Source organism: Citrus sinensis, chromosome 3 (genome assembly GCF_022201045.2).
Source record: "Citrus sinensis cultivar Valencia sweet orange chromosome 3, DVS_A1.0, whole genome shotgun sequence".
NCBI lineage: Eukaryota > Viridiplantae > Streptophyta > Magnoliopsida > Sapindales > Rutaceae > Citrus > Citrus sinensis.
Genome location: NC_068558.1, coordinates 39,839,671 through 39,866,449, shown reverse-complemented (window position 1 = coordinate 39,866,449; position 26,779 = coordinate 39,839,671). Strand labels below are relative to the sequence as shown.

At 29.2% G+C, this 26,779-nt stretch overlaps 2 protein-coding genes across 2 annotated transcripts in view; both read left to right on the top strand.

Annotated features, from left to right (window-relative positions):
- The first annotated feature begins 227 nt into the window (after positions 1–227).
- LOC102616791 (germin-like protein subfamily 1 member 17) overlaps positions 228–26,779 on the top strand; it is a 29,104-nt gene continuing 2,552 nt past the window's right edge. Inside the window, exon 1 of the mRNA XM_052436299.1 lies at positions 228–271. The gene's annotated coding sequence lies outside the window, so the exon portion shown is untranslated. The remainder of the gene's footprint in view (positions 272–26,779) is intronic.
- LOC102614346 (germin-like protein subfamily 1 member 17) lies at positions 279–1,253 on the top strand. Its single transcript, XM_006478946.4, has 2 exons — positions 279–426; positions 518–1,253. Exons 1-2 carry the CDS (start codon positions 303–305, stop codon positions 1,066–1,068), a joined length of 675 nt encoding a protein of 224 aa, XP_006479009.2. The 5' UTR covers positions 279–302; the 3' UTR covers positions 1,069–1,253.

Below are 26,779 nucleotides of genomic sequence, written 5' to 3'. Positions count from 1 at the left end.
ACTTTTCATCGTTAAGTATAAGATAACTATGTCATAGATCACGTAGGGAAAAATTTAATTTATTATAGTCGTATATGGCAAATGTGTACATTGATTGAACATGTTGTCTTCGAAATATAAATTAAAAGAAAGGTAACCAATGAGGACTCAGTAAGTCTTCACCTGCTTCGAGGACTAAGAAATTGAACACACAGACTCGTTCATGGACTCCCTTCTATAAATAGGCTAGTGTCCCCGCAAGATTCTCAAATCACAACACTTGATTAAAGTTTGAGACAAATACATCCCATTAATTCATCACCATGAAGGCTATTCAATTTCTTATAGGTTTTGCTCTTTTCGCTTTGGCTTCTTCCTTGGCCTCTGCCTATGACCCCAGCCCTCTTCAAGATCTCTGTGTGGCCATCAATGATCACAAGGATGGTGGTACGTAAGCTTAACTGATAAAACATGTGATTTTCAATATAATTTGTGCTGCTACTTAATATTCCTTTTTTCTTTTTATGTGTTCTTGTAGTGTTTGTGAATGGAAAGTTCTGCAAGGACCCCAAGCTTGCGAAAGCAGAAGATTTCTTTTTATCAGGGCTAGACAAGCCTGGAAACACAGAAAATCGACTTGGTTTTAATGTGACAAATGCAAATGTTGAGCAGATTCCAGGACTTAACACTCTTGGCACATCAGCAGTCCGTATTGACTACGCGCCGTACGGCCAAAATCCACCTCACACTCATCCCCGTGCCACTGAAATCCTGGTGGTCCTGGAAGGAACTCTTTACGTTGGTTTTGTGACATCGAACCAACTAAATAACACACTCATCGCAAAAGTTCTGAACAAGGGAGATGTTTTTGTGTTTCCAATTGGTTTGATTCACTTCCAAGTCAACATTGGAAAAACAAGTGCAGTTGCCTTTGCCGGTTTCAGCAGCCAGTTCCCTGGTGTCATTACCATAGCCGACACGGTCTTCGGAGCCAATCCTCCAATCAATCCCGATTTCCTTGGCAAGGCATTCCAGTTGGACCCAAAGATAGTGAAAGATCTTCAGGATAAGTTCATTAATGGCAATTAGGAGAAGGAATTAATGAGCTTTACTATAAATGGCCTCTTCACTAGTGGCTTATTATCATATCATGACGTAATAAAAGCAGTCTCTTATGAACCTCGCTCCAGGTTGACTGTAGCCATATAATATAGATAATTTATTGTTGTTTTTATTTAGCAACTAAGCCTTTCCCATCCTTATCCTTACACGTATATTTTGTCCATACGTACGCACGTATAATTCTAATTAATCTCTTCATTACTTTTTGTTACGCAAAATCTGATGTGAAACAGATTATATTAAGCCCCAAGATCAAATGGTAGATGACCAGTTGATGTCGCTTGATAAGAGCAAACACAAATAACCAAGATTTGCCTCAGTAATTGAAACAAACACAGCTAGCAAGCAGAAGGCAGAGCACACACGGGAGAACTGATCAACAACAATCACAAAAATTTACGCACCACACGCCAGCATCAAGCTCTTTTTCATTTAGAGTAAAAGACCCATATTTAAAGAGAATACAACCAGATTTCTAATGAGTCATCAAGTGCTTTCTAACTCAGAGAAATGAATTAACTACAAGCTCCTAAACCTGCTCTGTTTATCAGCCTACATAACAGCTCAGGTCAACCAAAAGTCAAAGCAGCAGCTGCCGTAACTAACTTCCGTTGGTGCGCTCCAGTCCAGCATGCAGCTTAACAAACTTTCCCGCCAAAAGCAGTCAAACTGGATCATGAATTCGAATTAAAAATCCAACATTTCTATTTAAACTAAAACTAGTATAACAAAACCGGAATTGCCTATGTTGCAACTGTCATGTGGTACCACAATTTTTGTCCTTAACCCAACTAACCGTTGGTTCAAAAGTTAAATAATCTAACGTGTTTTAAATTGCCACGCATATCTTCAAGTATATTGGTGAAATCAGATGAGTTATAACTTAACTTGTAAGGATCCACTTACACATACCATCATCTACCATCAACGATTAGGATTAACATTTTTTTTTCTTTCTCAATTTCTCTTGCCTAATAAAACTTACTTTCAATTAAAGGGTATTGCTACCATTTTTTTGTATTTGGTAATCTATCGAACACGAACAAATTGACGAACACATAATTTCTTTTTCTTTTTTTCATTTTGCTTTTCATCAACTCCTTCAAGGTTTTCTGTACATTATCTTTCTTCTTTTTGCTGGAATCAGTTGGCTGTTGATGGTATTGCCCCAAAATTTCATCTTTACATCTTCAAGTTCTTCCTTTTTTTTTTTTCTGTCTAATTCTTCAATGTAATGATCCATTTCACTTATGCAACTTTTGTGTGGACTTCAAGATTGATTTTTGTGTGTTAACTTACGTTTGAGTTAAAAAGAACTTAGATGTATTTCGTGTCTGCTACATGTTTGATAAAATTCCTCACAGAAGAAAAAGCTAAAACAAAAGAAAAAACAAAAATACAGTTTCAGATGCTATTCTTGCTAAAGAGCGTTAAAAAAGAGAGATATATTTATGGTATTAAATATGAAAAAAAGCAATAAATAGAAAATTAATTAATGACAACTTCTGCAAAAAAAAAATCTAATTGAATTTTGCTATTGGTGATGGATATGATGACGATGGAAGTGTGTTATGTAAGACGAAAGAGGAGAAATCAATGATTAATTTTAGCGCTCAAAAGGTTATAGTGGTAGTATAATAAACACACCGAAGACGAAAATGAAAAGATGAAATCAATTAATTTCAACCCACTCAAAAGGTTACTAGTGTCAGTCCAATTTATCCAATAATTAAGTCCAGCCGTTGATTCAACAAAGAAGCATCCAACGGCTTTGTTTAATACAGACAAAAGAATGTGGTATAGTGCAACGATTGTAACATAGGAGGACCCAATAGAACCAAAAAAAAAAAAAATTCAGATTTCTCTTATAGAAACATATTTTACGAGGAAAAAAATTGTTTTAGATGGCTTGTCAAATAATAAAACTGCTCGAAAATTACTAGACAAAATTCTAAGGAGAGAGAGATTTGGAAATATCTCTGATATATCATGTCAATTATATAATAACCAAATGATATTATAACATTTGTAAATTTATTTTGAAACTACTATGAAAGTATAATTATATAAAATCTAACTATACATGCCATACAAATATTAATTAATCGTATTTTTTTTAATGTATTCTAAAATTTCTTGTAAGGAGAATATAACATAGGACTTAAAAAATTTTAATTGAAGACTTTTAATTACAATGATTTACAATTTGATTGAGAGGGTTCTTACTTTTTTTGTTTGGGGGGGGGGGGGGAGAGGGTTCTTACTTGTTAGAGTTATTTTGGTCACAAAAACACGCAATAAATGAAAATTTGATGTACTGACTGGCTGAAATTTTTCACTGGGACTAGTAAAGCTTTAGTCGCTGGAAAGCATCAAATTTTCATCAATCAATTAAGCTATTTATGTGAACGTAACAAGAGAACAAAAGAAAAGAAAGAAGATTACTTTCAAGCCATGTCAATATCGCTGTATGACCTATCCAGTTTTCAATAACTCTGCCTTTCGTTCTTTTACCTTCTCTACTAAACAATTGGAGTTGATGACCAGCTTATCCTTGCGAAAAGAATATTTGACCATGAACAACTCTTCTAATTTTATTTTAATAAATTTGCCATTAATAATAATAATAATATGCAAGATCTGAACACTTTGTCGAGGAACGTAAACTATGAGTACGTAGAAAATCTTTTATATATTTGCATAAACGTTTCTCATCAAACAATAATATTTTACTTGCATAGTTAGAATTGACATGACATTTAAAATCATCTAGTATGTTAATAATATTTGATTTATTAACTATCATTTCACATAATCATGTGATAGATTTGAATTATATGGTGTCGTGTTTGTTGAGATGCAGACTTTGTTTGCATAACATTACTCCCTTAAATTTGTGACCCTATCAATATTACAGAAGTCAATTCATAAATAATCTTTTTCTCCTCATCCGTCATCCTTCCCTAGTTTGCTAAAATAATAGACTCATGCACACCTACAAAGAGGGTGGATGTCTATCCAAGACCATGCAATATTTTCCCCCTTGGAAGGAAAAATGACATGATTAGATAAATATGAAAAAATATTGAAACATTTTTCAATATATTAGAGTTGCTTATGTACATTTTCAGATTGAAGATTAATTTGAGACATAGAGTTAGATCATTCGCGTTAGATTATCCACACATTTTTGTTCCATGTACTGTGTATTATATATAATATTATATATGAGCAAATCTATGTGACATATATGGTTCATCAACCAACTTTAAATTTAGAAGATTATTTGAATGGAACGACCACAATTTCCAATATTAACAAAAAGACTACTTTTTACTTCATCGATCATAAACAATTCTAGTATTGGTGTCGGTCTAGTCGATATACACTAGCAGCAGCCCAAATATGAAAACTATATATAGGAAAAACGAGCACTTAACAATAGAATTAAAAAATAATCAGTTGAATATTAACAAATTAACAGAATAAATATCTAAGGATAGTTATGTATATACTCGTAAAGGATTCACTAATCTTCAATAATCTTCAACTTTTGTGTTGCCATCAACGATTTCAGGACAGGTGGTGTGTATCATTTTTCTGTGTATCAGTGGAAAAATGATCAAAATCCTCCTATTATTCTAGTGAATTTATTTTTTCTCTCCTTACATCTCAAAACTCATTAAAACTCTTTGGCATTAAAATGATTACGTGAACTTTCTAACTTTTTGTGTCTATTTTTTAATTTTACCCTTAAAATCACATTTATGATTAATTTTTTCCTTTTATTGATTTATTGTTGACCTTTGTGCATCATAAGTTTACTTATAGGGATAACATAGTAAAATCCACAAAAAAAATTGAAACTAAACGGAATCTTTTTAACAAGTAGTTTTGACTGATTTTGAAATATGACGGGAGAAATGATTTATTTAATAAACAACATGAATTTTTTAAATTATTTTCATGTTCAATATCCCTAAAAGCACAGCAAACCAAGTTGGCTTTGTCGGAGAATTTTGGAAAATCAAATATTTAAAATAGACTCTCTTTTATTTCTTCAACAACACTTATCAAATATTACAACTCTTATTTTTTCACTCTTTACAACTTAGAGATTTTGTTACTTCTCTTGATACTTAAAGTAACTACATGAGGGGGTATTTATACATATTTCAAATCAATCACAACCATTCACTTAACTACCACACAAATCCTCACCATTCATCAAAACCTACCACTCTAACCACACTAGCCCCACCAACCTTACATACCACCTAAGCTCACCTACCTAACTTAGAAAGTTCTATGAGATGGGCTAGGCTTTGTGTTTTTTTGGGACTTGGATAAAAAACAAGTTTATGATTCAACCGCCCCTCTTAATTTTATTTTATAATACTCAATAAAGTTCTCAACATAAAAAATCTTCTTTCTTTAGTGGCTTGGTAAGGATGTTAGCAATTTGATCATGTGATCTGACATACTTTGCTTATATTTCATTTCTTCTAGTGCACTCCCTATGAAATGGTAGCGAATGTCAATATGCTTACTTCGATCATAGAAGACATGATTCTTAGCAAGGACAATTGTTGATTTGTTGATGATGAAAATCTCCATAGGTTCTTCTTGTGACAAACACAACTCTTTTAATAAATTCCTCAACCAAATTAAATGACAAATACTTGATATAACAACTATGTACTCAACTCCACATGTAGAAAAGTGTGACATTTGAGAAGAATAACAAGTTCCCAAGTGTCATTTTTTATGATAGCTTTGATTTCTTCATCTATTACTTTTCTCCACTTCTCATCTTATGAAGCTTCATGAAAGTTCACTAGTTCACAATTAGCAAAAAGACAAAAGAAAGTGAGATTATCAAGCCTCTCAGTTATTTTGTAGAGATCTTGAAAACTTCTTGTACATTATTCGGTTCTTTCATTTAAGAAAGATGGTGGTTAATCTCCACATTTGGTTGATTCCAGTGAGATAGGTAGAGTAGCTGACTCTAGTTGTTTTTCTACTTATTTTATCTATGTATGATCATTTTCTTCAATAGGAAAGAAGTTGAAGTCATCCATATGAGAGCCAAAATCCCATTATCCTTCTTCAAAAAAAATTATATCTTAGCTAATCACAATCTTCTTATTATTTGGATTATATAGTTTGTATCCTTTGGAATTGTTGTCATAGCCAATGAAGATGAACTTCTCACTTTTGTCATCCAGCTTGACTTTCCTCTCGTTTGGTACATGTACATAGGCAATACTTCCAAAAACTCTTAGGTGGGAGATATCTGGCTTTTTTCCATTCCATGCTTCTTGTGGCATCTTTCCCCACATATGTCTTGTTGAAGGTCGTTTGGATAAGTAGACTGCACATGCAATAGCTTCAGTCCAAAACTCTTGAGGTAGTCTTTTATTCTTGTGCATGCTTCTTGTCATGTCGATGATGATTCTATTCTTTCTTTCTATTATGCCATTTTGTTAAAAATATTATGGAACAGTCAAAGGACGTCAAATTCCATTTGCTTTACAAAATTGTTAAAATTATTTGAAAGTGAATTATCCTCCACTGCTTTAATCTAATGTCTAGTTTCTTTCTCCACTACAATTTGATCCTCTTGAAAGCTTTAAAAACTTTTGACTTCTGCTTCAAAAAGTACATTTAAGCTTTTCGTGAAAAATCATTAATAAAGAAAAGGAAGTAGTTACTGTTACTAAAGGAACTTGGCTTGATTGGTCCGTACATATCAGTGTGAATAAACTCAAGTGGATTCTGGGCCCTTGCGTTTGACTCCTTTGGAAAGTTTTTCCTAAATTACTTGTCAAGTAAACATCCTTTACAAAGTTGATTGGGATGATTAATTGAAGGAATGCCTTTTACCATGTTCTTCTTTGATAGTGGCTTTAGTCCTATAAAGTTGAGATGCCCATATCGAAGATGGCAAATCCAAGATGAATCTTTATGACAAGCTGATAATTCTATGAAATGAGAGTTATCATGACACTTTTAGACTTAAATCAATACTACTTAGAGAGTAAATTATGTGTTTCTATTGCATTTTTTGTTACATTTTGCATAAATAATCATTTTAGTCAATCTTAATAAGTTTTGCTCGATTTAAAGTAATTTGTGCTCAAATTGTGTGCATAATTGTAGGTTTCCAGAAGCTTATAATTCATGGAAGAATGCTATGCAATAGACTTGCAAAAATAAGGAAAGAACGTGGCTACAAAAGAGTTGAAACAAATCTGGAACAGTGCAGTTGCTGTAGATATTGCCGTAGCAACCATTGCTGTAGCAATCCTGGAACAATAACAGAGAAAATTCTGTGCGGGATAATTGCATAATTGCGTTCTGTAGTTTCCTAATCTGACTTATATGCGACCTAGGCTTCCGTTTACCCTAATTTTCAATTATAAAATAAGCACACATCATAAGGAAAAGACAGAGCCGTCACCCAAGGGGAAAAACCCAAAGAAACAAAAGAAGAACAAGATTCAAGAGAGAGATTAAGGGCTGTACAAGAGGAAAATTGCAGAAATCAATTGGGAGCTCAATCCTTCTTATCCTTCTCTTGTTTTCATGTTTTCTATTTATTCATGGGGACGTGTTTCATGGCCGAAACCTTGTTCTTTATTTTTCTTTTGCAAATCATGAACTAAATTTATTTGTGGTTGAGTAATAAACAATCTTGATGGTTTATTGACTGAATATATGTGTTGCTGCATGTTTGCTGTAGCAGTTTGTTTGATAGTATTTATGTTTATTCATTATTTCGGTTGATCACCCATTTAATGATACAAGTTAGGAGAGAGCCGCAAAAGGGCCTATCTTAGTGGAACATATCAGAGCAATACTTGGTTTTAGATTGGGTTTCCTGGTTTAAGTTTAACTTATCCCAAAAGGGTCATGCTTAAGCTAAAATTAGTGATGAACTAGACATAGGGATTCACCTTGTAATGTAGGAGGGTTTGTCAAACCACGTAAAAATTGTAGTATTTGTAATTATTTTTTTTGTTGAATTGTGGTAGTTGTTGGTGTTGGATAGTAGTGTTGTGATTGATGAACTTTTAAAAAAACCTAATTCGCCTCCCCTCTCTTGGGTTGTTTGATTAGAATTACAATTATTTTGATAAAATTAATATTACTGCAATACCTTGGAGGAAGTTATAGTTAAAGACAAAATAAAATAATCAATAATAAAATCATATTTCTTCATTGCATAAAATCATACTTCTCCGTGCACCAACCTAATTTACACTCATCTAACATTAAACTTTAATTGGATTTCTTATATGTATTCAAACTCTTGACAAAACTATTTTTTTATGAGAAACAAGATTTTTACACTATGATGATGATGGTGGTGGTAATGATACGGTGTTGTGAGAACATAAACCACATTAAGGCTTGTCAACAAGAAATGCAAATTTTTCTACTGATGTGCAAAGTTGCCACCGTCGAATCCCTCTTATTTGACAAAATGAACTGCAAATTGTCGAAGAGATAAACTTGGTGCCATTGCTGAACAAATGGCGTCTTAAGATTGTTGGAGTATATATTTGTGGGAAATGGCAAATGTAGAGAATTGCAGTAATAATGGTAGACTTTATTATAATAAAGTAATATGTGTACAACTTTATAGGTGCAAAGAAAATAATAGTAACAGGTAAAATTGCAGAAAAATAATGTGTACTTCAATGCACATTATAAATGTTGTTTTTCTTAAGATGTTATTTGCCCTACCAATTGAGTGAGTGATGTACATGGATTAAGCAAACACGCGTCTAGGATATAATGAAGCGTTATTTGTTTGTTTGCATTGTGCATTGACAAAAGCAAATTTGAATATTTTTTAATGTTGCAAGACTATCAAGAATCAATATAATGTTCCTGCAGTAAACAATATAGTAGAGATTTGATGCATAAAAATAGATGTTATATGATAAAATTCGTTTTAGGAAAGAGGGCTAAGAAAAGACTGGTATACGATCATTAATTTCATGTCTAAATGACCTAAACATGGCCTTTATTTATAGATGTACTTGTACCCTTTCATTTAGGTAGTCACCTTTCATGATAACATTTTATTTATGGCCATTGGATCAAGATTTGATCTTAATCAACAGTTCAAATTAAACCATCACCATTCCAAATGAAGTGCCACCATTAATGGATGTATCCTTAGGTGAAAAGCTAGATCTTCTATAAAGCATAATTAATTAGACACGTCTTTATAATAATACATCATTTACTTTGAAAATTATTCCAACGCAGTCTTCGGATCCGATCCACTAACTGATCCTTTTTTCTCTTGCCAGGGCATTCCAACTTGATCCATATGCAGTGAAGGCTCTTCAAGCAAAGTTCGGGGCTAACTATATATATATATATATATATATATATATATATATATATTTGTATATGTAATAATAATAATAATAATAATAATCAAAGAGGTTTCTTGTGAACCTCTCTCCATGTTACTTGTATCCGCATATATAGAAAATATAAAGAATGCCGAAGTTCTTCCAAAATTCGCATGGAATTTGTAAGATGTTTTAGAGGAATTTTTTTTTGAAAAAAAAAGATAAATACAGCACAGAAATCTAAAACAATAAATAAATATATAAAAATACCCTCACTTTCATTAGGTTTCTACCAAATTATTAATAAAGTGAAACTATTTGACCTCGTTAAAATATTCTCTCCTCTATTTAGTTATGAGTTGGATAATTTGACTTAGTTCGAGATCATATAGCAAACATTGGATTAGGATACTTTTGGGTTAAGAAAGGCAATTTAAATGATTTTTGAAGGTTAACAGTTTACCTATAATCAAGGATTTACATCAGGCCCAATTCTTCTTAAAAGTTTTTGAGCTTTGTTAACTAAAGCGGTCGGCATTTAGAGAATACTTTGGTCAACTTTATTTGTTTAATGAGCAATTTTTTTTTTAAATAGTAAAATAGTTACAAAGATGGAAGCCAAACCATTTGCAAATTAAAATTATCTACTTCCAATTCATTAAGACTGATAGAATAAACAATAATTTTAAGTTATACAAAGATTAATTATTTATACAACTATATAAAGGTTGAGAATAAACAGTTCGTCCATTTATACTTGACAAGAATGATTTTTCATTCTACAATAATCATGGTTTAACAAAGTGACTTATGGTTGATAAATCTGAATGAAAAATATTCTTCAGCTAGTCCAAATTTTAATAAAATGATAGTGTGCGTAAATTTTCTTACGCATAATATTATAATATAGGATTTGGGTGTTTAATTCAAGTAAAATTATTATTTATATTTGTGTGGGATGCCATTTATTTCATACATACTATTAGTTTAGATGTTTAATATATAATTCCGCAAAGGGTGGGACTATTTAAACCCACAAAACAACTCTTTACACCCATAATTTCACAATAACTTTTATTGTCAAATTACCCTTTATGACAATTACCATTAAGGACAGACCAAAAAAAAAAAAAAACTTAGTTGCTGAGAAAATGAAAATTTTGCATAAGCTAAAAATAATTTTCTGCATCTCATGAAAATACACAATCAGATAGAAAAATCGAACAATAGAAATATTTGAATTTGATGATTCAAGACTTAAAGGAAAAATAGACTCCTTGATATGTATAACTAATAGTTAATTAAGCCAATGAACTCTATGGCAATTATGGCGATAGATGAAAATACACGAAGAATTTTTTGCATCTTGCAGTTATAATATGAAATTATAAAGATTTTCGTGAAAGGCAATGGATGAAAAAGAAATGGACAAGTTCAATGTAAACCCATCCGTAATATATTCAGTAGTTTGTTGTTGGCTCAAAATTTTCAATTTATTGGTGCACATCATCAAAGTTTATTTCTTCATGAATTTGTCAATTAGGATAGTTTTTAATATTAGCCAGGTGAATCAAAGTTGCTGTCACCATTCAATACTGTATAAGAAGGGGGAGGGAAGAAAAAAGTGAACGAAGATAATATAGGGTTATTTTTGGATTTTTGAAGGATTCATAGGGTATAATTTTATTTTTCAAATTTATGTTGTGGGTGTGTTGAGAAAATGGGTGTAGAAAGCAAAGGTTCAAATCGCCCCACTCTTCCGCAAAATTCCCAATAAATTTTAAAATTATAACCAATAATAATAGTAATAATAATAATAACGCTAAATTGCGAGAGTCCATTAGCCGAAAGGTGGAAAGAACTTCCATTGAGGAGTGAAATTAGAATGGACTAAATTTTGTTAAAAAATAAAAATTACTTTATTCAACCCACTCTACACATTAACCAAAGTACTTTTGGATTAACTAATTAATTATTTATTTCGTGAAAACTTTTGGTTTGGTTATCTGTTATATATTTTTATCTTGTCAAACGCAAAATTTATGAAAGAAATTAACATAAAAATGTGTTTTCTAAAGTTTGGTTTTAGGCCTATCAAAACTCGTAAGTGAGATATGTTTTTCTATGTTCTTAAAATTTATTTAGTTTTAATTAAATGTGTGAGAATAACATTGAGATATTGGAAAAACTTAAAAATAAAAATTTTAAATTTTAATATCTATTAGTTGTTTAAATTTATCAAGAATCACTTATCACGCAATTATAATCCCTATCCCATAATAGTGTTATTCATGGTCATTTGTCACAATTGTAATGTCTATTGCACAATAGTGTTATTCATATGTGATGAGTTTGTGGTTAGTTATAGAACACATAAGTCTTTTACCTATAGTAAAAGTTTTCGGTTATAAGCTCTTAATTATTACCTAACTTCTCTCACTGTTATAACTCTCATATTTAGTGGTATGAAATTAAGTGTTTAATAAACCCTTAATTATTACTTAATTTCTGCTTTCTTAATTACGAGTAAATGTAATCTAATCATTCAGCTAAAAAAAAAATTTTTTTTTTCTTTCCTGTGAATTTTTAGCTTTGATAACCATAATAGCATTGATTGATATGATGTGTTGGGACCATGAAATAGAATTGTAGTCGTAGTTGACTAGGTATGTTAACCTAGAACATTACCATTTTCCTAATTCCCATTCTGCTTCACTCCATCTCTAGGCTCTAGCGGTGAAGAGAATAGCAGCCGAAACTATCACTACAAGAAATTTGACTTTTGAAGACGATTTTTATTATAACATTTGTAGATTTTGTCAAAAAATAATACTTATTGTGACAATTTTTTAAAATCGTAGCCAATGATCTCATCCTAGCTCATCTTATATTTTGTAACAAATAATATTTATTTGGGACCCATTAATTGGTCACCTAATCAAATATTTTGCCACAAACATAAAATGAGTCACAAAAGTACATGCTTTTTTTAGCACAACAAAATATCATCTTCAATGACAAAAAAATATGGTAGCGAAATATAATCATAGGTGACATAATTATTTCATAACTAAAAGAGGGATGTAAAATTAATCAAACCATTTGTAGCAAAAAAAAAAAAAATCCAAAACTAATATGTTGTTGACTAATTTTAGAACCCTAATTTTTTATTGCAAATAATTACCTATTGTGACATAACTAAAAAAATATGGCTAACTCTATGTTACGATGAACGTAACATACATTCAAAAGAAACAATATCAATAGATACCCCTAATTTTTATGGAAACTACACTATTTGAATTAAAAGAAATACTTTTAAATCTTAAAGAAGAAATAAAAGAAATTAAACAAGAAATAGGAAAAATAAAAATAGAATTATCTGTAATCCAAATAAGTCATAAGAAAAATAAAAGAATAGAAAAATTTGAAATACTAAAATCTGGAATAATTGGGACAAGCTTTAAAGAGCCCATACAAAAACCTCAACCAGGTAGTTATGATGACTGGTTCATAAAGACTCAATACCCAAAAATATTAGAAGAAACAGAAAAACTGAAGCAGAATTAAAAACTAAAGAAAAAGGTAAAGAAAAATTAGAAATAAAAGAAACATCACCTAGCGATACAGATTAATGGATGAAACATTAGAAGAATTAACAGAAAAATTTAGTGATATAAATCTAAGTGATTTGGAAGAATTTGAAAGAGAATATTGTATAAAAATGAATGTTGCTGGAGGACCAGAAATGAAACCTAATGTAGCATAACCAAGCCATAGGTATGAAACAAATAAAAAGAAAAATAGACCATTTTTTGAATATTATCCACCTATCAAAAATAACCAATGGAAAAAAGAATACCAACCTAATAATGACCATTTAATACCAATAAGCAATGCAGGCACATTTCTAGATTTAGACTGCAAAACAGATCCCCGAAAGGCCTTAGTAGAATGGGGAATGCAAATGAAATTATTTTTTCTATTTAATGGATCAAGAGAAGATTGGAATGTGGAAACAGAAGAAGAAAAAATAAATATATTTGCTGATATTTTAATAGCAAGCTTCACAGGAAATGTATTTAATTGGTGGAAAGGATTAAGTGAGGATACACAAAAATTAATAAAGGATTCAACTAAGATAGCATTAGGAAAAAATAAAGGATTAGGAATTGAAAGAATAATCGAATATATTGCTAGTGAATTTTTAGGGGAAGATTGGTTACTAAACTCAGAAAATGAATCAAAACGTGATAAATTAGAAGCAAGAATGAAATTGATAAATTTAACAATTTGTAATATGTGTTTTGTAAAAGAATATACTTGTGAATTTTCTAAATATTATTATACCCAATTTATGAGTCATGAAGACCAAAATATTTATAAAAATTTATACTATTCAAAACTTCCTTACCCTTAGAATGGATATTTTACTAATGAATATGAAAAATATACTAGTAATAATGAAAATAGACTTCCAGACACATTAGGATCTAGAATAAGGTTTTTAAATACAAGATTAAGTGAAATATGTATTCAAAGAAATCTAATAAAAAAGAGTAAAAATATTACGAAAATATGTTGTGAAAAAACATAAATGCCTACTCAGTGGGGATGTTATACACCTCATAAAAGACACAGAAAATCTTACAAAAAAGAAAAAAAAGATATAAGAAATATAAGAAATATAATAAATTTAAGAGAAAATATAAAAAAGCAGGAAGAAAATATTATAAAAGGAAATATAAAAGCCAAAGAAAAATATTAGATAAATCCAAATGTAAATGTTGGAATTGTGGAGAAATGGGACACATCAGTACAGATTGTACAAAAAAGAAAGTTAGGCTTTTAAAAGAAGATTTTAAAAATATAGAAAGTGATTTAGAAGAAATAAGTAATCTCTCGGAATATGATGGAGAAGAAGTTTATATGGTAGAAAAATCAGAAGATGAATCCGAATAAAGAAGAAATAATGGAAAATGAAAAAGTAGAAGAAACAGAAGAAATAGAAAAAGAAGAAAATAAAAGTGGATATAGTCTTGTAGCCACTTTTAATAAAGAAAAATATAATAAACTTTTAAAATTAAATATGGAAAAACCAGAATATGGAATACTACATAGGTTTAGAGATCTATTTAAAAGAAAAAGAATTATATTACATGAATATTATGAACAAGAAAAAGCAGTAACAATTACACAAGCTGAAGGAAATATTAGATTTAGTTTACTTAATAAAAGGTCTATAGACTTGGCATTAAGAAAAATAAAAAGTGAATCAATCAAAGAAAAAATTCAATATGTATATTTGGCAGAAATCCAAATCTTAATAAAATCTCTTTTCAAAGAAGGAATAGATAGCCCCATAGTTCTATCATTACATGACCAAAGATTTACAGACCTTGGTATAGGACATTTAGGGACAATAGAAGGGAATTTATGTTATACTAAATTATTATTTACATGCCACCCTAGATACTGTGTACATATAAAAGATAAAAATATAGACGAAACATTAAGTTTACATTTTAAATTACTAAAGAAAAATCTAATGAAAGAAGGAAATAGAATAATGACAATACACTATTCATAATTTATATAGTTTTTGTAATTCGAATTATGGAGAAATATATGGAAATAAACCTTATATAGAAATAAATAAGGATTGTGAAGATATAGCAACATTTATAGAACCTGTAATTCAAGATTACAAAATTCCCATTAATTATGAATTAAAAATAGATGATAGAAAACCATTTTTAGATAATAATAATGAAAACTCTATAATTCCCATAAGTTTTGCAGGAAGAACTCTAATAAGAGGCAGTTCATCTAGAAGATTAAGTACTGATAAACAGTTAGTTAAATCCATACCTACAAATAATGTAATAAAAATACTAGGACAATACTTTAATGGAATAGACTATACAACAAATTAAAATACCTATATTGATAGATACTGGTACCAGCCATAATTATATGAACCACACTAAAAATAAAGGACTTTTAGTAAAAGAAAAAGAAATTCCTTATGAATATACTGATTTTAATGGTAATAAACATATTTGTAAACAAGAAGTCAAAGTTCCTGTAATAATAGAAGGACTTAGAATAATAGTACCTTATTATATAGATTCATTTATGACTACAGATCCAGAAAAACATATAGTACTAGGAAATAATTTTTTAAGTGATTTAGAGTATTACAAAATTGAACCAAATAAAATAACTTTCCTTATACAAGGTCAAAGAATAGTTTGCGACACATGTTGAAACAAGCTTATGTAAAATACCCTATGTCTGTTTATATACAAATAAATATACCAGAAAAAGACATAGATACTTGTGCTTTAATTGACACAGGTAGTGAAATAACTATTATGAAATCCTTTTTATCTAATAGATGGGAATCAAATGAAAAATTAAAAATTGTAGGAATTACCGGCGATAAACAACAAGTAAATCAATCCATATTAAACTTTGAAATATTATTAGGCAGTAAAATAATTAGTATTAACCAAATCTTTCAATATAATAATCTAGATTGTGATATACTTTTAGGCAATGACTTTCTACAACAATTTCAATATTACCAGCAGACTACATACATGATCACCTAAAAAACCCCTTGTAATCATATTTTACGAATCCCTCGTGAATTCCGACCTTACAGAGTTCAGCCAGCCCAACGTGATGATAAACACATTTATGAAAAATATTATTTAATACAAAAAAGTCAGTTACAATATACAACTAGAGACAATAAAGTCACACTTGAACAAATTTATAAAGAAAACCCGTTAGCATTATGGAAACCAGATCATCCTAAAGCAAAAATAGAATTAATTGAAGAGAGAATCATAAGATTAAAACCCATGATGTATACAGAAGAAGATATGGATGAATTCAAAATCCAAATAAAAGAACTATTAAATCTAAAACTCATTAGAAGTAGCAATAGCCCACATAACAGCCCAGCATTTATGGTTAGGAAAAGAGCAGAACAAGTTAGAGGAAAAGCAAGAATGGTAATAAATTATAAAGAACTAAATAAATATACAAAATTTGATGGATATTTTCTCCCTAATAAAGAAGTATTGATAAATCTTGTGAAAAATAAGACCTATTATTCAAAATTCGACTGTAAATCAGGATTTTGGCAAATAAAGATGGAAGAAAATAGTATTCCTTACACAGCTTTTAGCACCCCACAAGGACATTATGAATGGTTAGTAATGCCCTTTGGACTAAAGAATGCCCCTCAAATTTTCCAGAGTAGAATGGATAAAATATTTAGAAATTATAACTATATTATAATATATGTTGATGATATATTAATAGCATCAGAAACAGTGGAGGAACATAGACACCATTTAAAGGAATTTGTTAATACATGTATTAAGGAAGGTATAGTATTATCTAGTAAGAAAGCAATTATAGAACATAAAAAAATAGAATTTTTAGGAATGATACTCGACAAACAAGGTATTAGACTTCAGAGCCATATAGGAAGAAAAATAATCGAATTTCCAGATAAATTAGAAAATAAACAACAAATACAAAAATTTTTAGGCTGTTTAAATTATGTTGAAGGATTTATAAAAGATCTAGCAAAAAAGAGAAATATACTTCAAAAATTACTAAGAAAAAATAATACTAGAGGATGGAGTGAAGAACATACAGAAACAGTAAAAAATCTAAAACAAGAATGTAAAAACCTCCCAGCATTAAGATTACCAAATGAAAAAGATAAATTAATAATCCAAACAGATGCATCAGATTTATATTGGGGAGCAATTCTGAAAACTGATATAAATGAAATTTGTCGATATACAAGTGGAACATTTAATCAGGCACAAATCAATTATCCAGTACATAAAAAAGAACTCCTTGCAATATACAAAGGAATTAAAAAATTCTCATTATTTTTACTTCAAAAATAATTTATTATAGAAACAGATAGTTCTCAAGTAAGCTCTCTTATTAATAGAATTTTACCAAATGAACCTCAGTATAGAAGATTACATAGATGGCAAGTTTATCTGTCCTATTACAATTTTAAGATAGTACATATAAAAGGGACTAACAATTTCCTTGCAGACTTTTTAAGCAAGAACATAGAATTTGGAGAATGGATTCCAAAGCAAATAGAATTATCAGAAAAATAGAAACCGAGATACAAAGACTCAAGACTGAAGCATCTGACATAATTGATGCAATACACTACATAAAAGAGGCTTCTGAGGCTCATGAGAAAGGAGTAAATTTGTTAGAGTCATACATAAACGACTTAACAAAAGTGCTCTCTATAAACACGAGCCCAATAGAAATAAACCCAAATATAGGAAGCAGTAGTAGACCCTTCAAGGAAGATAAACCAATCTCTGACCCAGTTCCAAATAAAACCATATCCATAGAAGTTGAGTCACCAAAATCAGACCCTCCAAAAAAGTTTATTCAAATAAACAATCCTTACATAGAAGAAGAAGAGAAACCCCTAAATCCAAAAGAAGAAGAGTATAAATAATTCTCTACATGGGTATATTCCACTTGTTCTCATAATGGTACAATTTTCAAGGCACCTGGAAAAAATATGTACCCCAGAATGATTGTTACAAAAGGAGCAGATCCACTCCTTGTTGGGAAAATAGCAAATTATGGCTATTTAGACTTAGTATATCCCGATATAGACCTTCGAGAAATAGCCAGCCTTGATGATTTATTAATAAAAGAAGTCTCAAGGTTTGCCCAAAAAAGACCCATATACCTGAAATTTTACACCATAAGCCCAGAATACTATCAGAATGTAGAATACCATGCTTTCTATATGATTTCTGTAGGCCATATTACAAAAAATTTCAAAGTCGAAGTAGGAACAGAATATACAAATGTTCCTCACATAAACGAATCTTGGATCAGAACACGAAGAGCCAGAGGAATAAAAGCCATATGGAGCATAGCTAAGGATTTGTATAAGAGAAATTTCAGAACCAATATTAAATTTCAGAATTACATCCTTATAACTTCTGAGGATGGCCATACACCTTCAAATCTATTACTAGACTTCATCAATGAAATAAGTACTATGCGTTTCCCCAGTAGCAGTAAAACCATGGAGCAGGCTTACCAACTCATGGACATAAAGCAATGATAGACAAGCTGTGGCCGACAACATAAAGCAAGATAAGATAAAGCTGTGGTGGACAAGAATAAAGCTACAACAAGACAAGATAAGATAAAGCTGTGGTGGACAAGAATAAAGCTACAACAAGACAAGATAAGATAAAGATGCTTGACAAGATAAGTCGTGACATAAAGCTTGAAAAAGAAAAAGCTACAACCAGCTGGCAAGTGACAAAGCTACAACCTATGTAAAAGCCCAATAATATAAGGGTAAAAATGTAACAATAATGTGAAAGCCCAATAATACAAGGGCAAAAATATAATCATAAACCCGAAGTAACTTCAGATATAAATAAAATCAATAAGCTCTAAGAGCTTATCATTCAGCCATAACACAATTATCTTCTTAAGTTCTAATGGATAGCTAAACAACTCCCCAGCTCTAATTCCTAAATCAAGACATCACTAATCAAAAAACAAATAACCCCATAGAAAGGAAAGAGAAACCTAAACTTATTTCAACATTTCTAAGCCTAAAGATCAAAGATCCATACAGTAAGGCCGATCGAGTCCGCTGATCCCGTTGAGGCAAGGAGGCCGTTGAGGGAATAAGGACAAATAGGCTGCAGGTCACTGGAAAAGGATTGGAAGGCGAGGAAACAAGAATAAGCTAGGTAATAATTCTCTAACCTTATCTTTGGTGGAAGTTTGTTGATGATTGATGATGAGGAGATTATGGAGGAAGAGCTAATCTTTAAACATGAATAACCATCTATTGTTAGGAAATTCTAAAGAACATATAATAAATTCGACAACTAGGATAACATATAATGATTATACGATGATAATAGATTTTAATTTAGGATCTTTTAAACAAAGTTCCTATCTTTTGAGCAAAGAAGAGCTTGTTAGAATAGAAGATCTACAAGCAGTATATGCTGTTGACTTACCAAAGGAAATAAAACGGAAAATTATAAACCATATCGAAATAGATAACTTGAAACATAATATAATTATGTTAACAATAGAACAAGGAATTGACATAGCTTTAGCATATATAGAAAACGAAAGTAGAGAAATTGGACCATCAAATATATATTATATAGAAAATTCTGATAATGAAGATCTTGAAATATAAGAATTTGACACATATAATGATTATAAGGTATAAAGGCAAGCAACCCATGACATAAATTGGATAGACGATCCCGAATGGGCGTTAGTATCCTCTGTACTTTGGGATAACAAGCCACGTACCTATAATCAAGGAAAGTAATGAACATAGATACTTATAGAGAAACCAGATATTATACATACTTCATAAAAATAGAAGTTTTCTACTACCCAGAAAACTATACACATCATTTAGAAATTTCAATTTTGGATACTAATCCTACATATATTTTGGAAACTAACCATAATTACTATGATTTTTATACTCTACCGGATGATATACATAGCATAATTGGAGAAGAACAGGTTATAGCCATATATTTAAGGAATAACAATAATACAGGGTATACTAGATATACGCTATAATAGTGGCTAATATTTGTTAGAATAATAGCATAAATAATTACCTTGTTTTATTTGATTAGCTTATTTTTACATTTTTATTTTTGTTTACATTTGTTATTTTTGTTTACATCATAAGTGCATTAGCTTATTTTTACATTTTTATTTTTGTTTACATTTGTTATTTTTGTTTACATCATAAGTGCCCCGACACAAAAATGGTATCAGAGCCACATAATTTTGTTTAAATTTTAAATAATAAGATACATTTTATTCTAAAATAAATAGACCCAGTACAAGCAATAGTTAACAGTTTATATACATTAAAAGTATATAATAAAGAAGAAATAAAAAATCTTATAATAGGTTTGAAAACTGATAAAAATAACATAAGAAATATAGAACTCGAACTTACAGAGGAACTTAGAGAAAGAAATATAGACACATTAGGAGGAGAAATTTTAATAGAAAAGAAAATGAAATTTATAGACGAGTTTATAAAATTTTTAATACACTGGTATAAGAAGGAAGCATTATGAATCATAATCAACATGCATTTAATATAATACATGAATTAGCAGATTGTATAGATCATATGATTTTAGGATGGGAAAACATACTAAATACATATATAAACCTAATAACTCAGAAAATAGAATTGCTAGAACAAGAAAGAATAGGAATAATAAATTTAGGACCAGAAATCTATTCTGAAATTATAGATTTATATGAATTCGATAACCATTTAATGTTATTTAAAGAAATAAATAAAACTTTAGAAAGAATGAGAAATAGGTGTAGAAGGGATGGAAGAAGTCAAATACATCCACAATTATAAAAATAAAAAATAAAGGGACTCATAAGAAATTAGCTAAAGAAGAAAAAGACAAAAACCATAAGATACATTGATTGTAACTTAGGTACTCCCAAAAAATATTAGTTTAAAAATTTATCTTGTGTTATATTTCATGACCCATTTTTGTTTCAGAGGCACATTATTGTATTTGACTCTTCTTTTGTTTTGTGTGACTAACATTACAACACTGAAAAAAAAAAGAACAATAATCAAGATCCACGCCTCGTGCAAATTTGTTGGCTGGCCGCGGCAACTCCAACGACTTCTGGGCAGTGGTGGGATCGGATTTTGAAGGTGTTGTTGTGAGGAGTTAAACTCAGGTGGTGGTGGTCGAAAATCCGGTGGATCTTGCCGATCATGGTCACGCTTTGCGAGAGAAACCTCAGCTTCGTGTGGCCGTTTCTTGCTACTTTCCGGTGGCGGCGAAGATACGCGGGTGCTCGCTGGTGCTTGGGAGTTAATAATTTTACATAACATTCTGTCTCTTCAAGTGCTAATCTCGCAATATTTCTTTCTCTTCCAGCGAGTTTTTGGAAACTTCTCCGATTAGGTAATTTTCGCCTACCCTGTTTGTTTGCTAGGAAACTAACCAAAGTAACAACAATGTATAACACTATTTGATTATATGGATTGCTAACTAAATGTGATAGTTGCTTCAAATGAAAAAAGATTTGAGATATTATGTTTGATACTTAACTTGAATTAGGGAATGTGTGTAAAAGATTTGAGTGTAAATCAGCTCACAAATGGAAAAGAATACAGAAGCACATTGGCTGAAATGATAGCCGTATATTAGTTTCTTGTATATTGAATTGAAATTATTTATTAATTTCTGAATTATTTTGTTTCATGTGTGAGGAAGTCTTTTGATGCAATAGCTTTTGAAACCGAACTTGTTTAGTGCTTGTTAGATTTGTTTCGAAGTGCTTTGATGTTCTTGATTTATGAATCAATTGTTTTCAAGATGGTTTTAATAGGTCTCGGATGAAGTTGATGTCATGTATTTTTTTTTTCAAATGATTATCGTGCAATGCTTGCTACTAAATCATTCAAGTTAACAGGTCTCAGCTTTCTCTCGTTCTTCTAGTCATATAGCAGCACTCATTGCATAATTAAAGCCTCAAAAAGAATTATTCTCTTTGAGTGCTGTTAGATGGCTAGAAGAACGAGAGAAAGCTGAGAGAAACTACAATTCAGGTTGCCGTTTTGCTTCATCTCTCTCTCTTCTGTCAACTTTTTCTCTCTCTCTCTTTTCTCAGCACATGCTTCATTCTCTCAGCTTTCTCTCATTCTTCTTGATACTTAGCATTTTCCTTATATAATTGATCCCATACATTGCGACTGTACCGTTATATATTATTTGGTGTTTGTTTTTTTATTTAAAATCTGAATAAGTTTAAATTAGTATGAATTTTAAATAAATTTAAATGCATGAATTTGAATAACGTATTTATTTATTTTTTGTCACAAACTTTGAGAATAAATATTAAGTTATTTTTAACTTAAAAAATCTAAAATCAAAACCTTTACATTTGTGTCCTTACAATTTTAAATGTTAAATATCTAATGAACATCTCAAAGAATATAAATAAGATAGTATTTTATCATAATATATTTATATTTTGTATGAATTTTAAATAAATTTAAATGCCTGAATTTGAATAACGTATTTATTTATTTTTTGCCAAAAACTTTGAGAATAAATATTAGCTTTTAACTTAAAAAATCTAAAAATCAAAACCTTTACATTTGTGTCCTTACAATTTTAAATGTTAAATATATAATGAACATCTCAAAAAATATAAATAAGATAGTATTTTATCATAACATAAATGGTGCTCAATGAATGCAACCTATTAATATTCTAAATTAGAATTATATTAATAAAATTTTGTGAAGATAAATAATTCTATTTTGAAGAAAATAAAAAGATAAAAATAATGATAATTTACTACTATATTAGTAAGCTTTATTTAGGTAAGGAGGAAAATAAATTAATTAGATAAAGGTATTGCAGAGAATATTTTTCAATGATGTGATTCAAAATTTTCAGATTAAGTAAAAAGCTAAACAAAATAATTAGCTTAAAAACTTAATGACTTATCAATCACTAAATTTTTTTATTAAATTGAAAAAAATTAACAGAGTTATGGTCCATTTAGGATTTATTTCGCGAGGTGCTTTTGAAAAGTTTAAAAGCTAATTTTGATGTTTGACAAATTTTTTTAAAAATCACTTTTAGCAAAATCACCCTATCATACAACAAATTTTTAAAAGTAGAGAAAGAGTAGTTTTTTAAAATCGGATTTCGAGAATCCCTTTATACTTAATACAATTTCATATATATTCTTATATATAGGAAAAAAAATCCAAAACCATCCTTATAAATTAGAAAATAAAATTATTAATTTTAAAGAGATTATTATTATTACCAATTCTATTGAGATAACAAAATAAAAAAATAAAATTAATAATATAAAATATTTATTTTAGTTATCAATTATTATTTATACACAACTAAAAATATTTTATTTACATGTTTGTAAATGTGTAAATAATTTTTATTCAACAATATGTTCAATTTAATTATTTACATTCTTAAAACATTTTAACAGTAAGATTTACTAAACATTTAATTGATTCTCTACATAGCTGATTATTTCTACAGTATGGCTAACAACAATTATTTTAAAATTTATAACATTATCAAACTGATCCTTAGTGACTTAATTGACTAAAATTAAGTCAATTAAATCATTAAGTTAGGAAAACAAACTGCCCTTTAGTAAATTTCTTAATGCAAATATTATTAAACTATAATGCAATTAAAAATAATAATCTCTTCCTCTATTCACTTTTTTAATTACAATTAGTTTCAGTAGCTATTTTGAATGACAAACTGAATTGATCGCGATATAATAATCTCTTCTTTCAATCATATGAGCAGGTTTGAGTCACTGAGGTAGCTGTGGGAATTTGTTTTCGTTGATTTCTGCACTGGGCTTTTTAGGATTATTTGTAAAAGCATTAATTAAGTATTTTTAATGGGTTTATATGTAAATTAGATTGTATGTAATATTAAAGGTTTGTCAACCAAACTGGCAACCATTAATTAAGTTAAAATCCATTCGTGTCAGTATTTAAGATACGTGTCACATTCTGGCAACAATCTTAATATGTGTTTCCATTCGAACTTTCCACTGGCTGCTTGACCCATCTAAGTTATGAAAAAGTTTATGAGAAAATGAATAAATAACGGGGATTGTAACTTTCTCCCCTACAGTAATTAACATATATTATTTATTTTTCTGTTGTTTTTAAAATGGGTAAAAAATTTCCTGACAGTATAAGTTTACAATATTACCCTTATTTTTAATTACTCTTTTATTTACATTTATTATAAATTAAATAAATTACATGAATAGAAACTAAATAAAAAAATTAAGTGTTAAAAACAAGAAATATATATTTTGATATGAGCAAAAAAATTAATAATAAATTTTTTTCTTGTAATTATTTATTTTGTGAATATTTTCTTGTAATAAACATTTTGTAATATTTTAAAATTAAATGTAAAATTTATAGGCAAAATATTTTATTATTTATCTTATAATAAATTTTTATTTTTCATTCAAGTTTTCTTATAATATTTTTTTAATCATTTTATAATAACTTTCTTATATATTTATTATAAGAAAATTTTTACAAAATAAATAAGTACAAGAAAAAATTTTATTATTAATTTTTTTCTCATATCAAAACATATATTTCTTGTTTTTAATGCTTAATTTTTTATTTAGTTTCTATTCATGTGATTTATTTAATTTATAATAAATATAAATAAAAGAGTAGTTGAAAATAAGGGTAATATTGTAAACTTATGCTATCAGGGGGGTTTTTGGTTATTATAAAAATAGTAGGGAGAGAAATGGTATATGTTGATTACTGTAAGGAGAAAATTGGTAATCTCCCAAAAAATAATTCATGGCCACGGAAATAATAGAACGCCGCTAGCTGTATTGTATGATTCTATGAGCGATTGATCATTTCTTTTTTCTTTTTATTTCGACAATTTATTACTGACTACTGTATTGCAGGTTGTAGCCATTAAGTGTTTGGATAATTTATCCCATTATTTTCAAATATAATCCAGATATAATTCTAGATTATGCTGGTAGAAACATCGTCTCAAAGATTCTATTGGGTCATCAATAGCTATATATATCTTGAAGGGGACTAATTTGTCTAGGATATGCTGGTGGAAAATTTTGCACCACGTAACTACTATGAATGAGTCTTTGTTGCTTAATTAAGACTCTAATCTCTCTTTCTAGACTGCAAGATAAATTTAAGCTAGAAACATTATATCAAGATGTACACATTTTCATCAAATATAATTGTAGACTTTCTGGTCACACATTTTACCATTTAGTCCATAATTTTTCAAAATACCTATTACGTTTCTAATATTATACTTTTATGTTTGAATTAGTCTGTTGAACTATACATGTGACTTTTTAACATAGAATACCCTACATACCTTTTAGTAGGGGATTTAAAAAAAAGAGCGCATTATATTAAACTAAGGTAGCATTTGTTTTTTTTTTTTTTTTGTCTGAAATCTAAATGGATCTGAATTTTTCTAAAGTCTGAATGGGTCTGATTACAAAAATTTAAATAACATGTTTGTTTTTCTTTTTTAAATATATGAATATAAGTGACATTTTGTTTGTTTTTAAAATAAAAACATCTTAAACTTGGTTATTTGAATTTTATGTCCTTGTAAATTAAAACAAAAAAGAGAATTAGATTTTATAGTTTAGGAAATAAGTTATTTTACGGAGATATTTTTGAAATATAATATTTACTTGTCATTCAGACATTTTTTCATACAAATAAAAGTCACAAAAGTTTACTTTTTCTATTTAGATGTAAATGTCTAAAAATCAGACATAAGTTCCAAAAAACAAACAAGTATATTTTAGAAAAAGTCTGAAATTAATAAAATTTCAAACTTCAGACATTTAACAAACAACCTCTAAGTGTATGTTTAATATGATTTATCTAATGGTCATAAGTGCTTATCTAATCCCATAAATTCCTTTTAAAATTATTATTATTGTTTGATTGCATTTTAAGTAAAGTTTTTAAGGATTAAATAAATTTTTTTGTCTCTACTAATAAAAACTTAAATTTTAAAATTTTGAGAGTATAGATTAGAGAGCCCTTTTAAAAAGTTAAATCGTCCGAAATGTTCCATTATTTATTTCACAATATTATGACATTTCTCTCTCTCTCTCTCTCTCTCTCTATATATATATATATATATATCTTAATTTTAAAAATTTGTCTATTAAAATAATTTTATATAATTTTTAACAAAGATCTCATCGACAATCAAACAACTAAAATTTCTTTAATAAAAGCTTCACTTATAAAAATTTTACTAACAAAAACTTTATTTGAATAAATTTTATCAGAAAAATTGTACCAAACGAAGCTAACAATAAGATTATAATAGTAAAAGAATTCAATAATTGCACTCTTAATGTTACCATTTAAAAATTATTAAGTTAAGAATGAAATAGGTAATTTGGGAAACCCATCTGGAGGGATTTGCTTAACATCCTTTAAAATTTTTTCCCAGCTGGAAGTATTTGCTGAACATCCTTTTCAATTCCCGAGTATTATCTATCAGCTTATTTTGTCATTTTTAGGTGTTTGCAAAGGCTTTTGGCAAGGATACTGGGTTGGCTTACGTGTAGTGGACTGATCATATTGACTTTGTTCGGTAGCACATTTTATTTTACGC

What these genes read in the sequence shown, in the direction of transcription:
- LOC102614346 (XM_006478946.4), top strand. Translation starts at nt 303, where the DNA reads ATGAAGGCTATTCAATTTCTTATAGGTTTTGCTCTTTTCGCTTTGGCT. An exon ending in CAATGATCACAAGGATGGTG is followed by an intron (nt 427 to 517) that starts GTACGTAAGCTT and finishes GTGTTCTTGTAG; the next exon opens with TGTTTGTGAATGGAAAGTTC.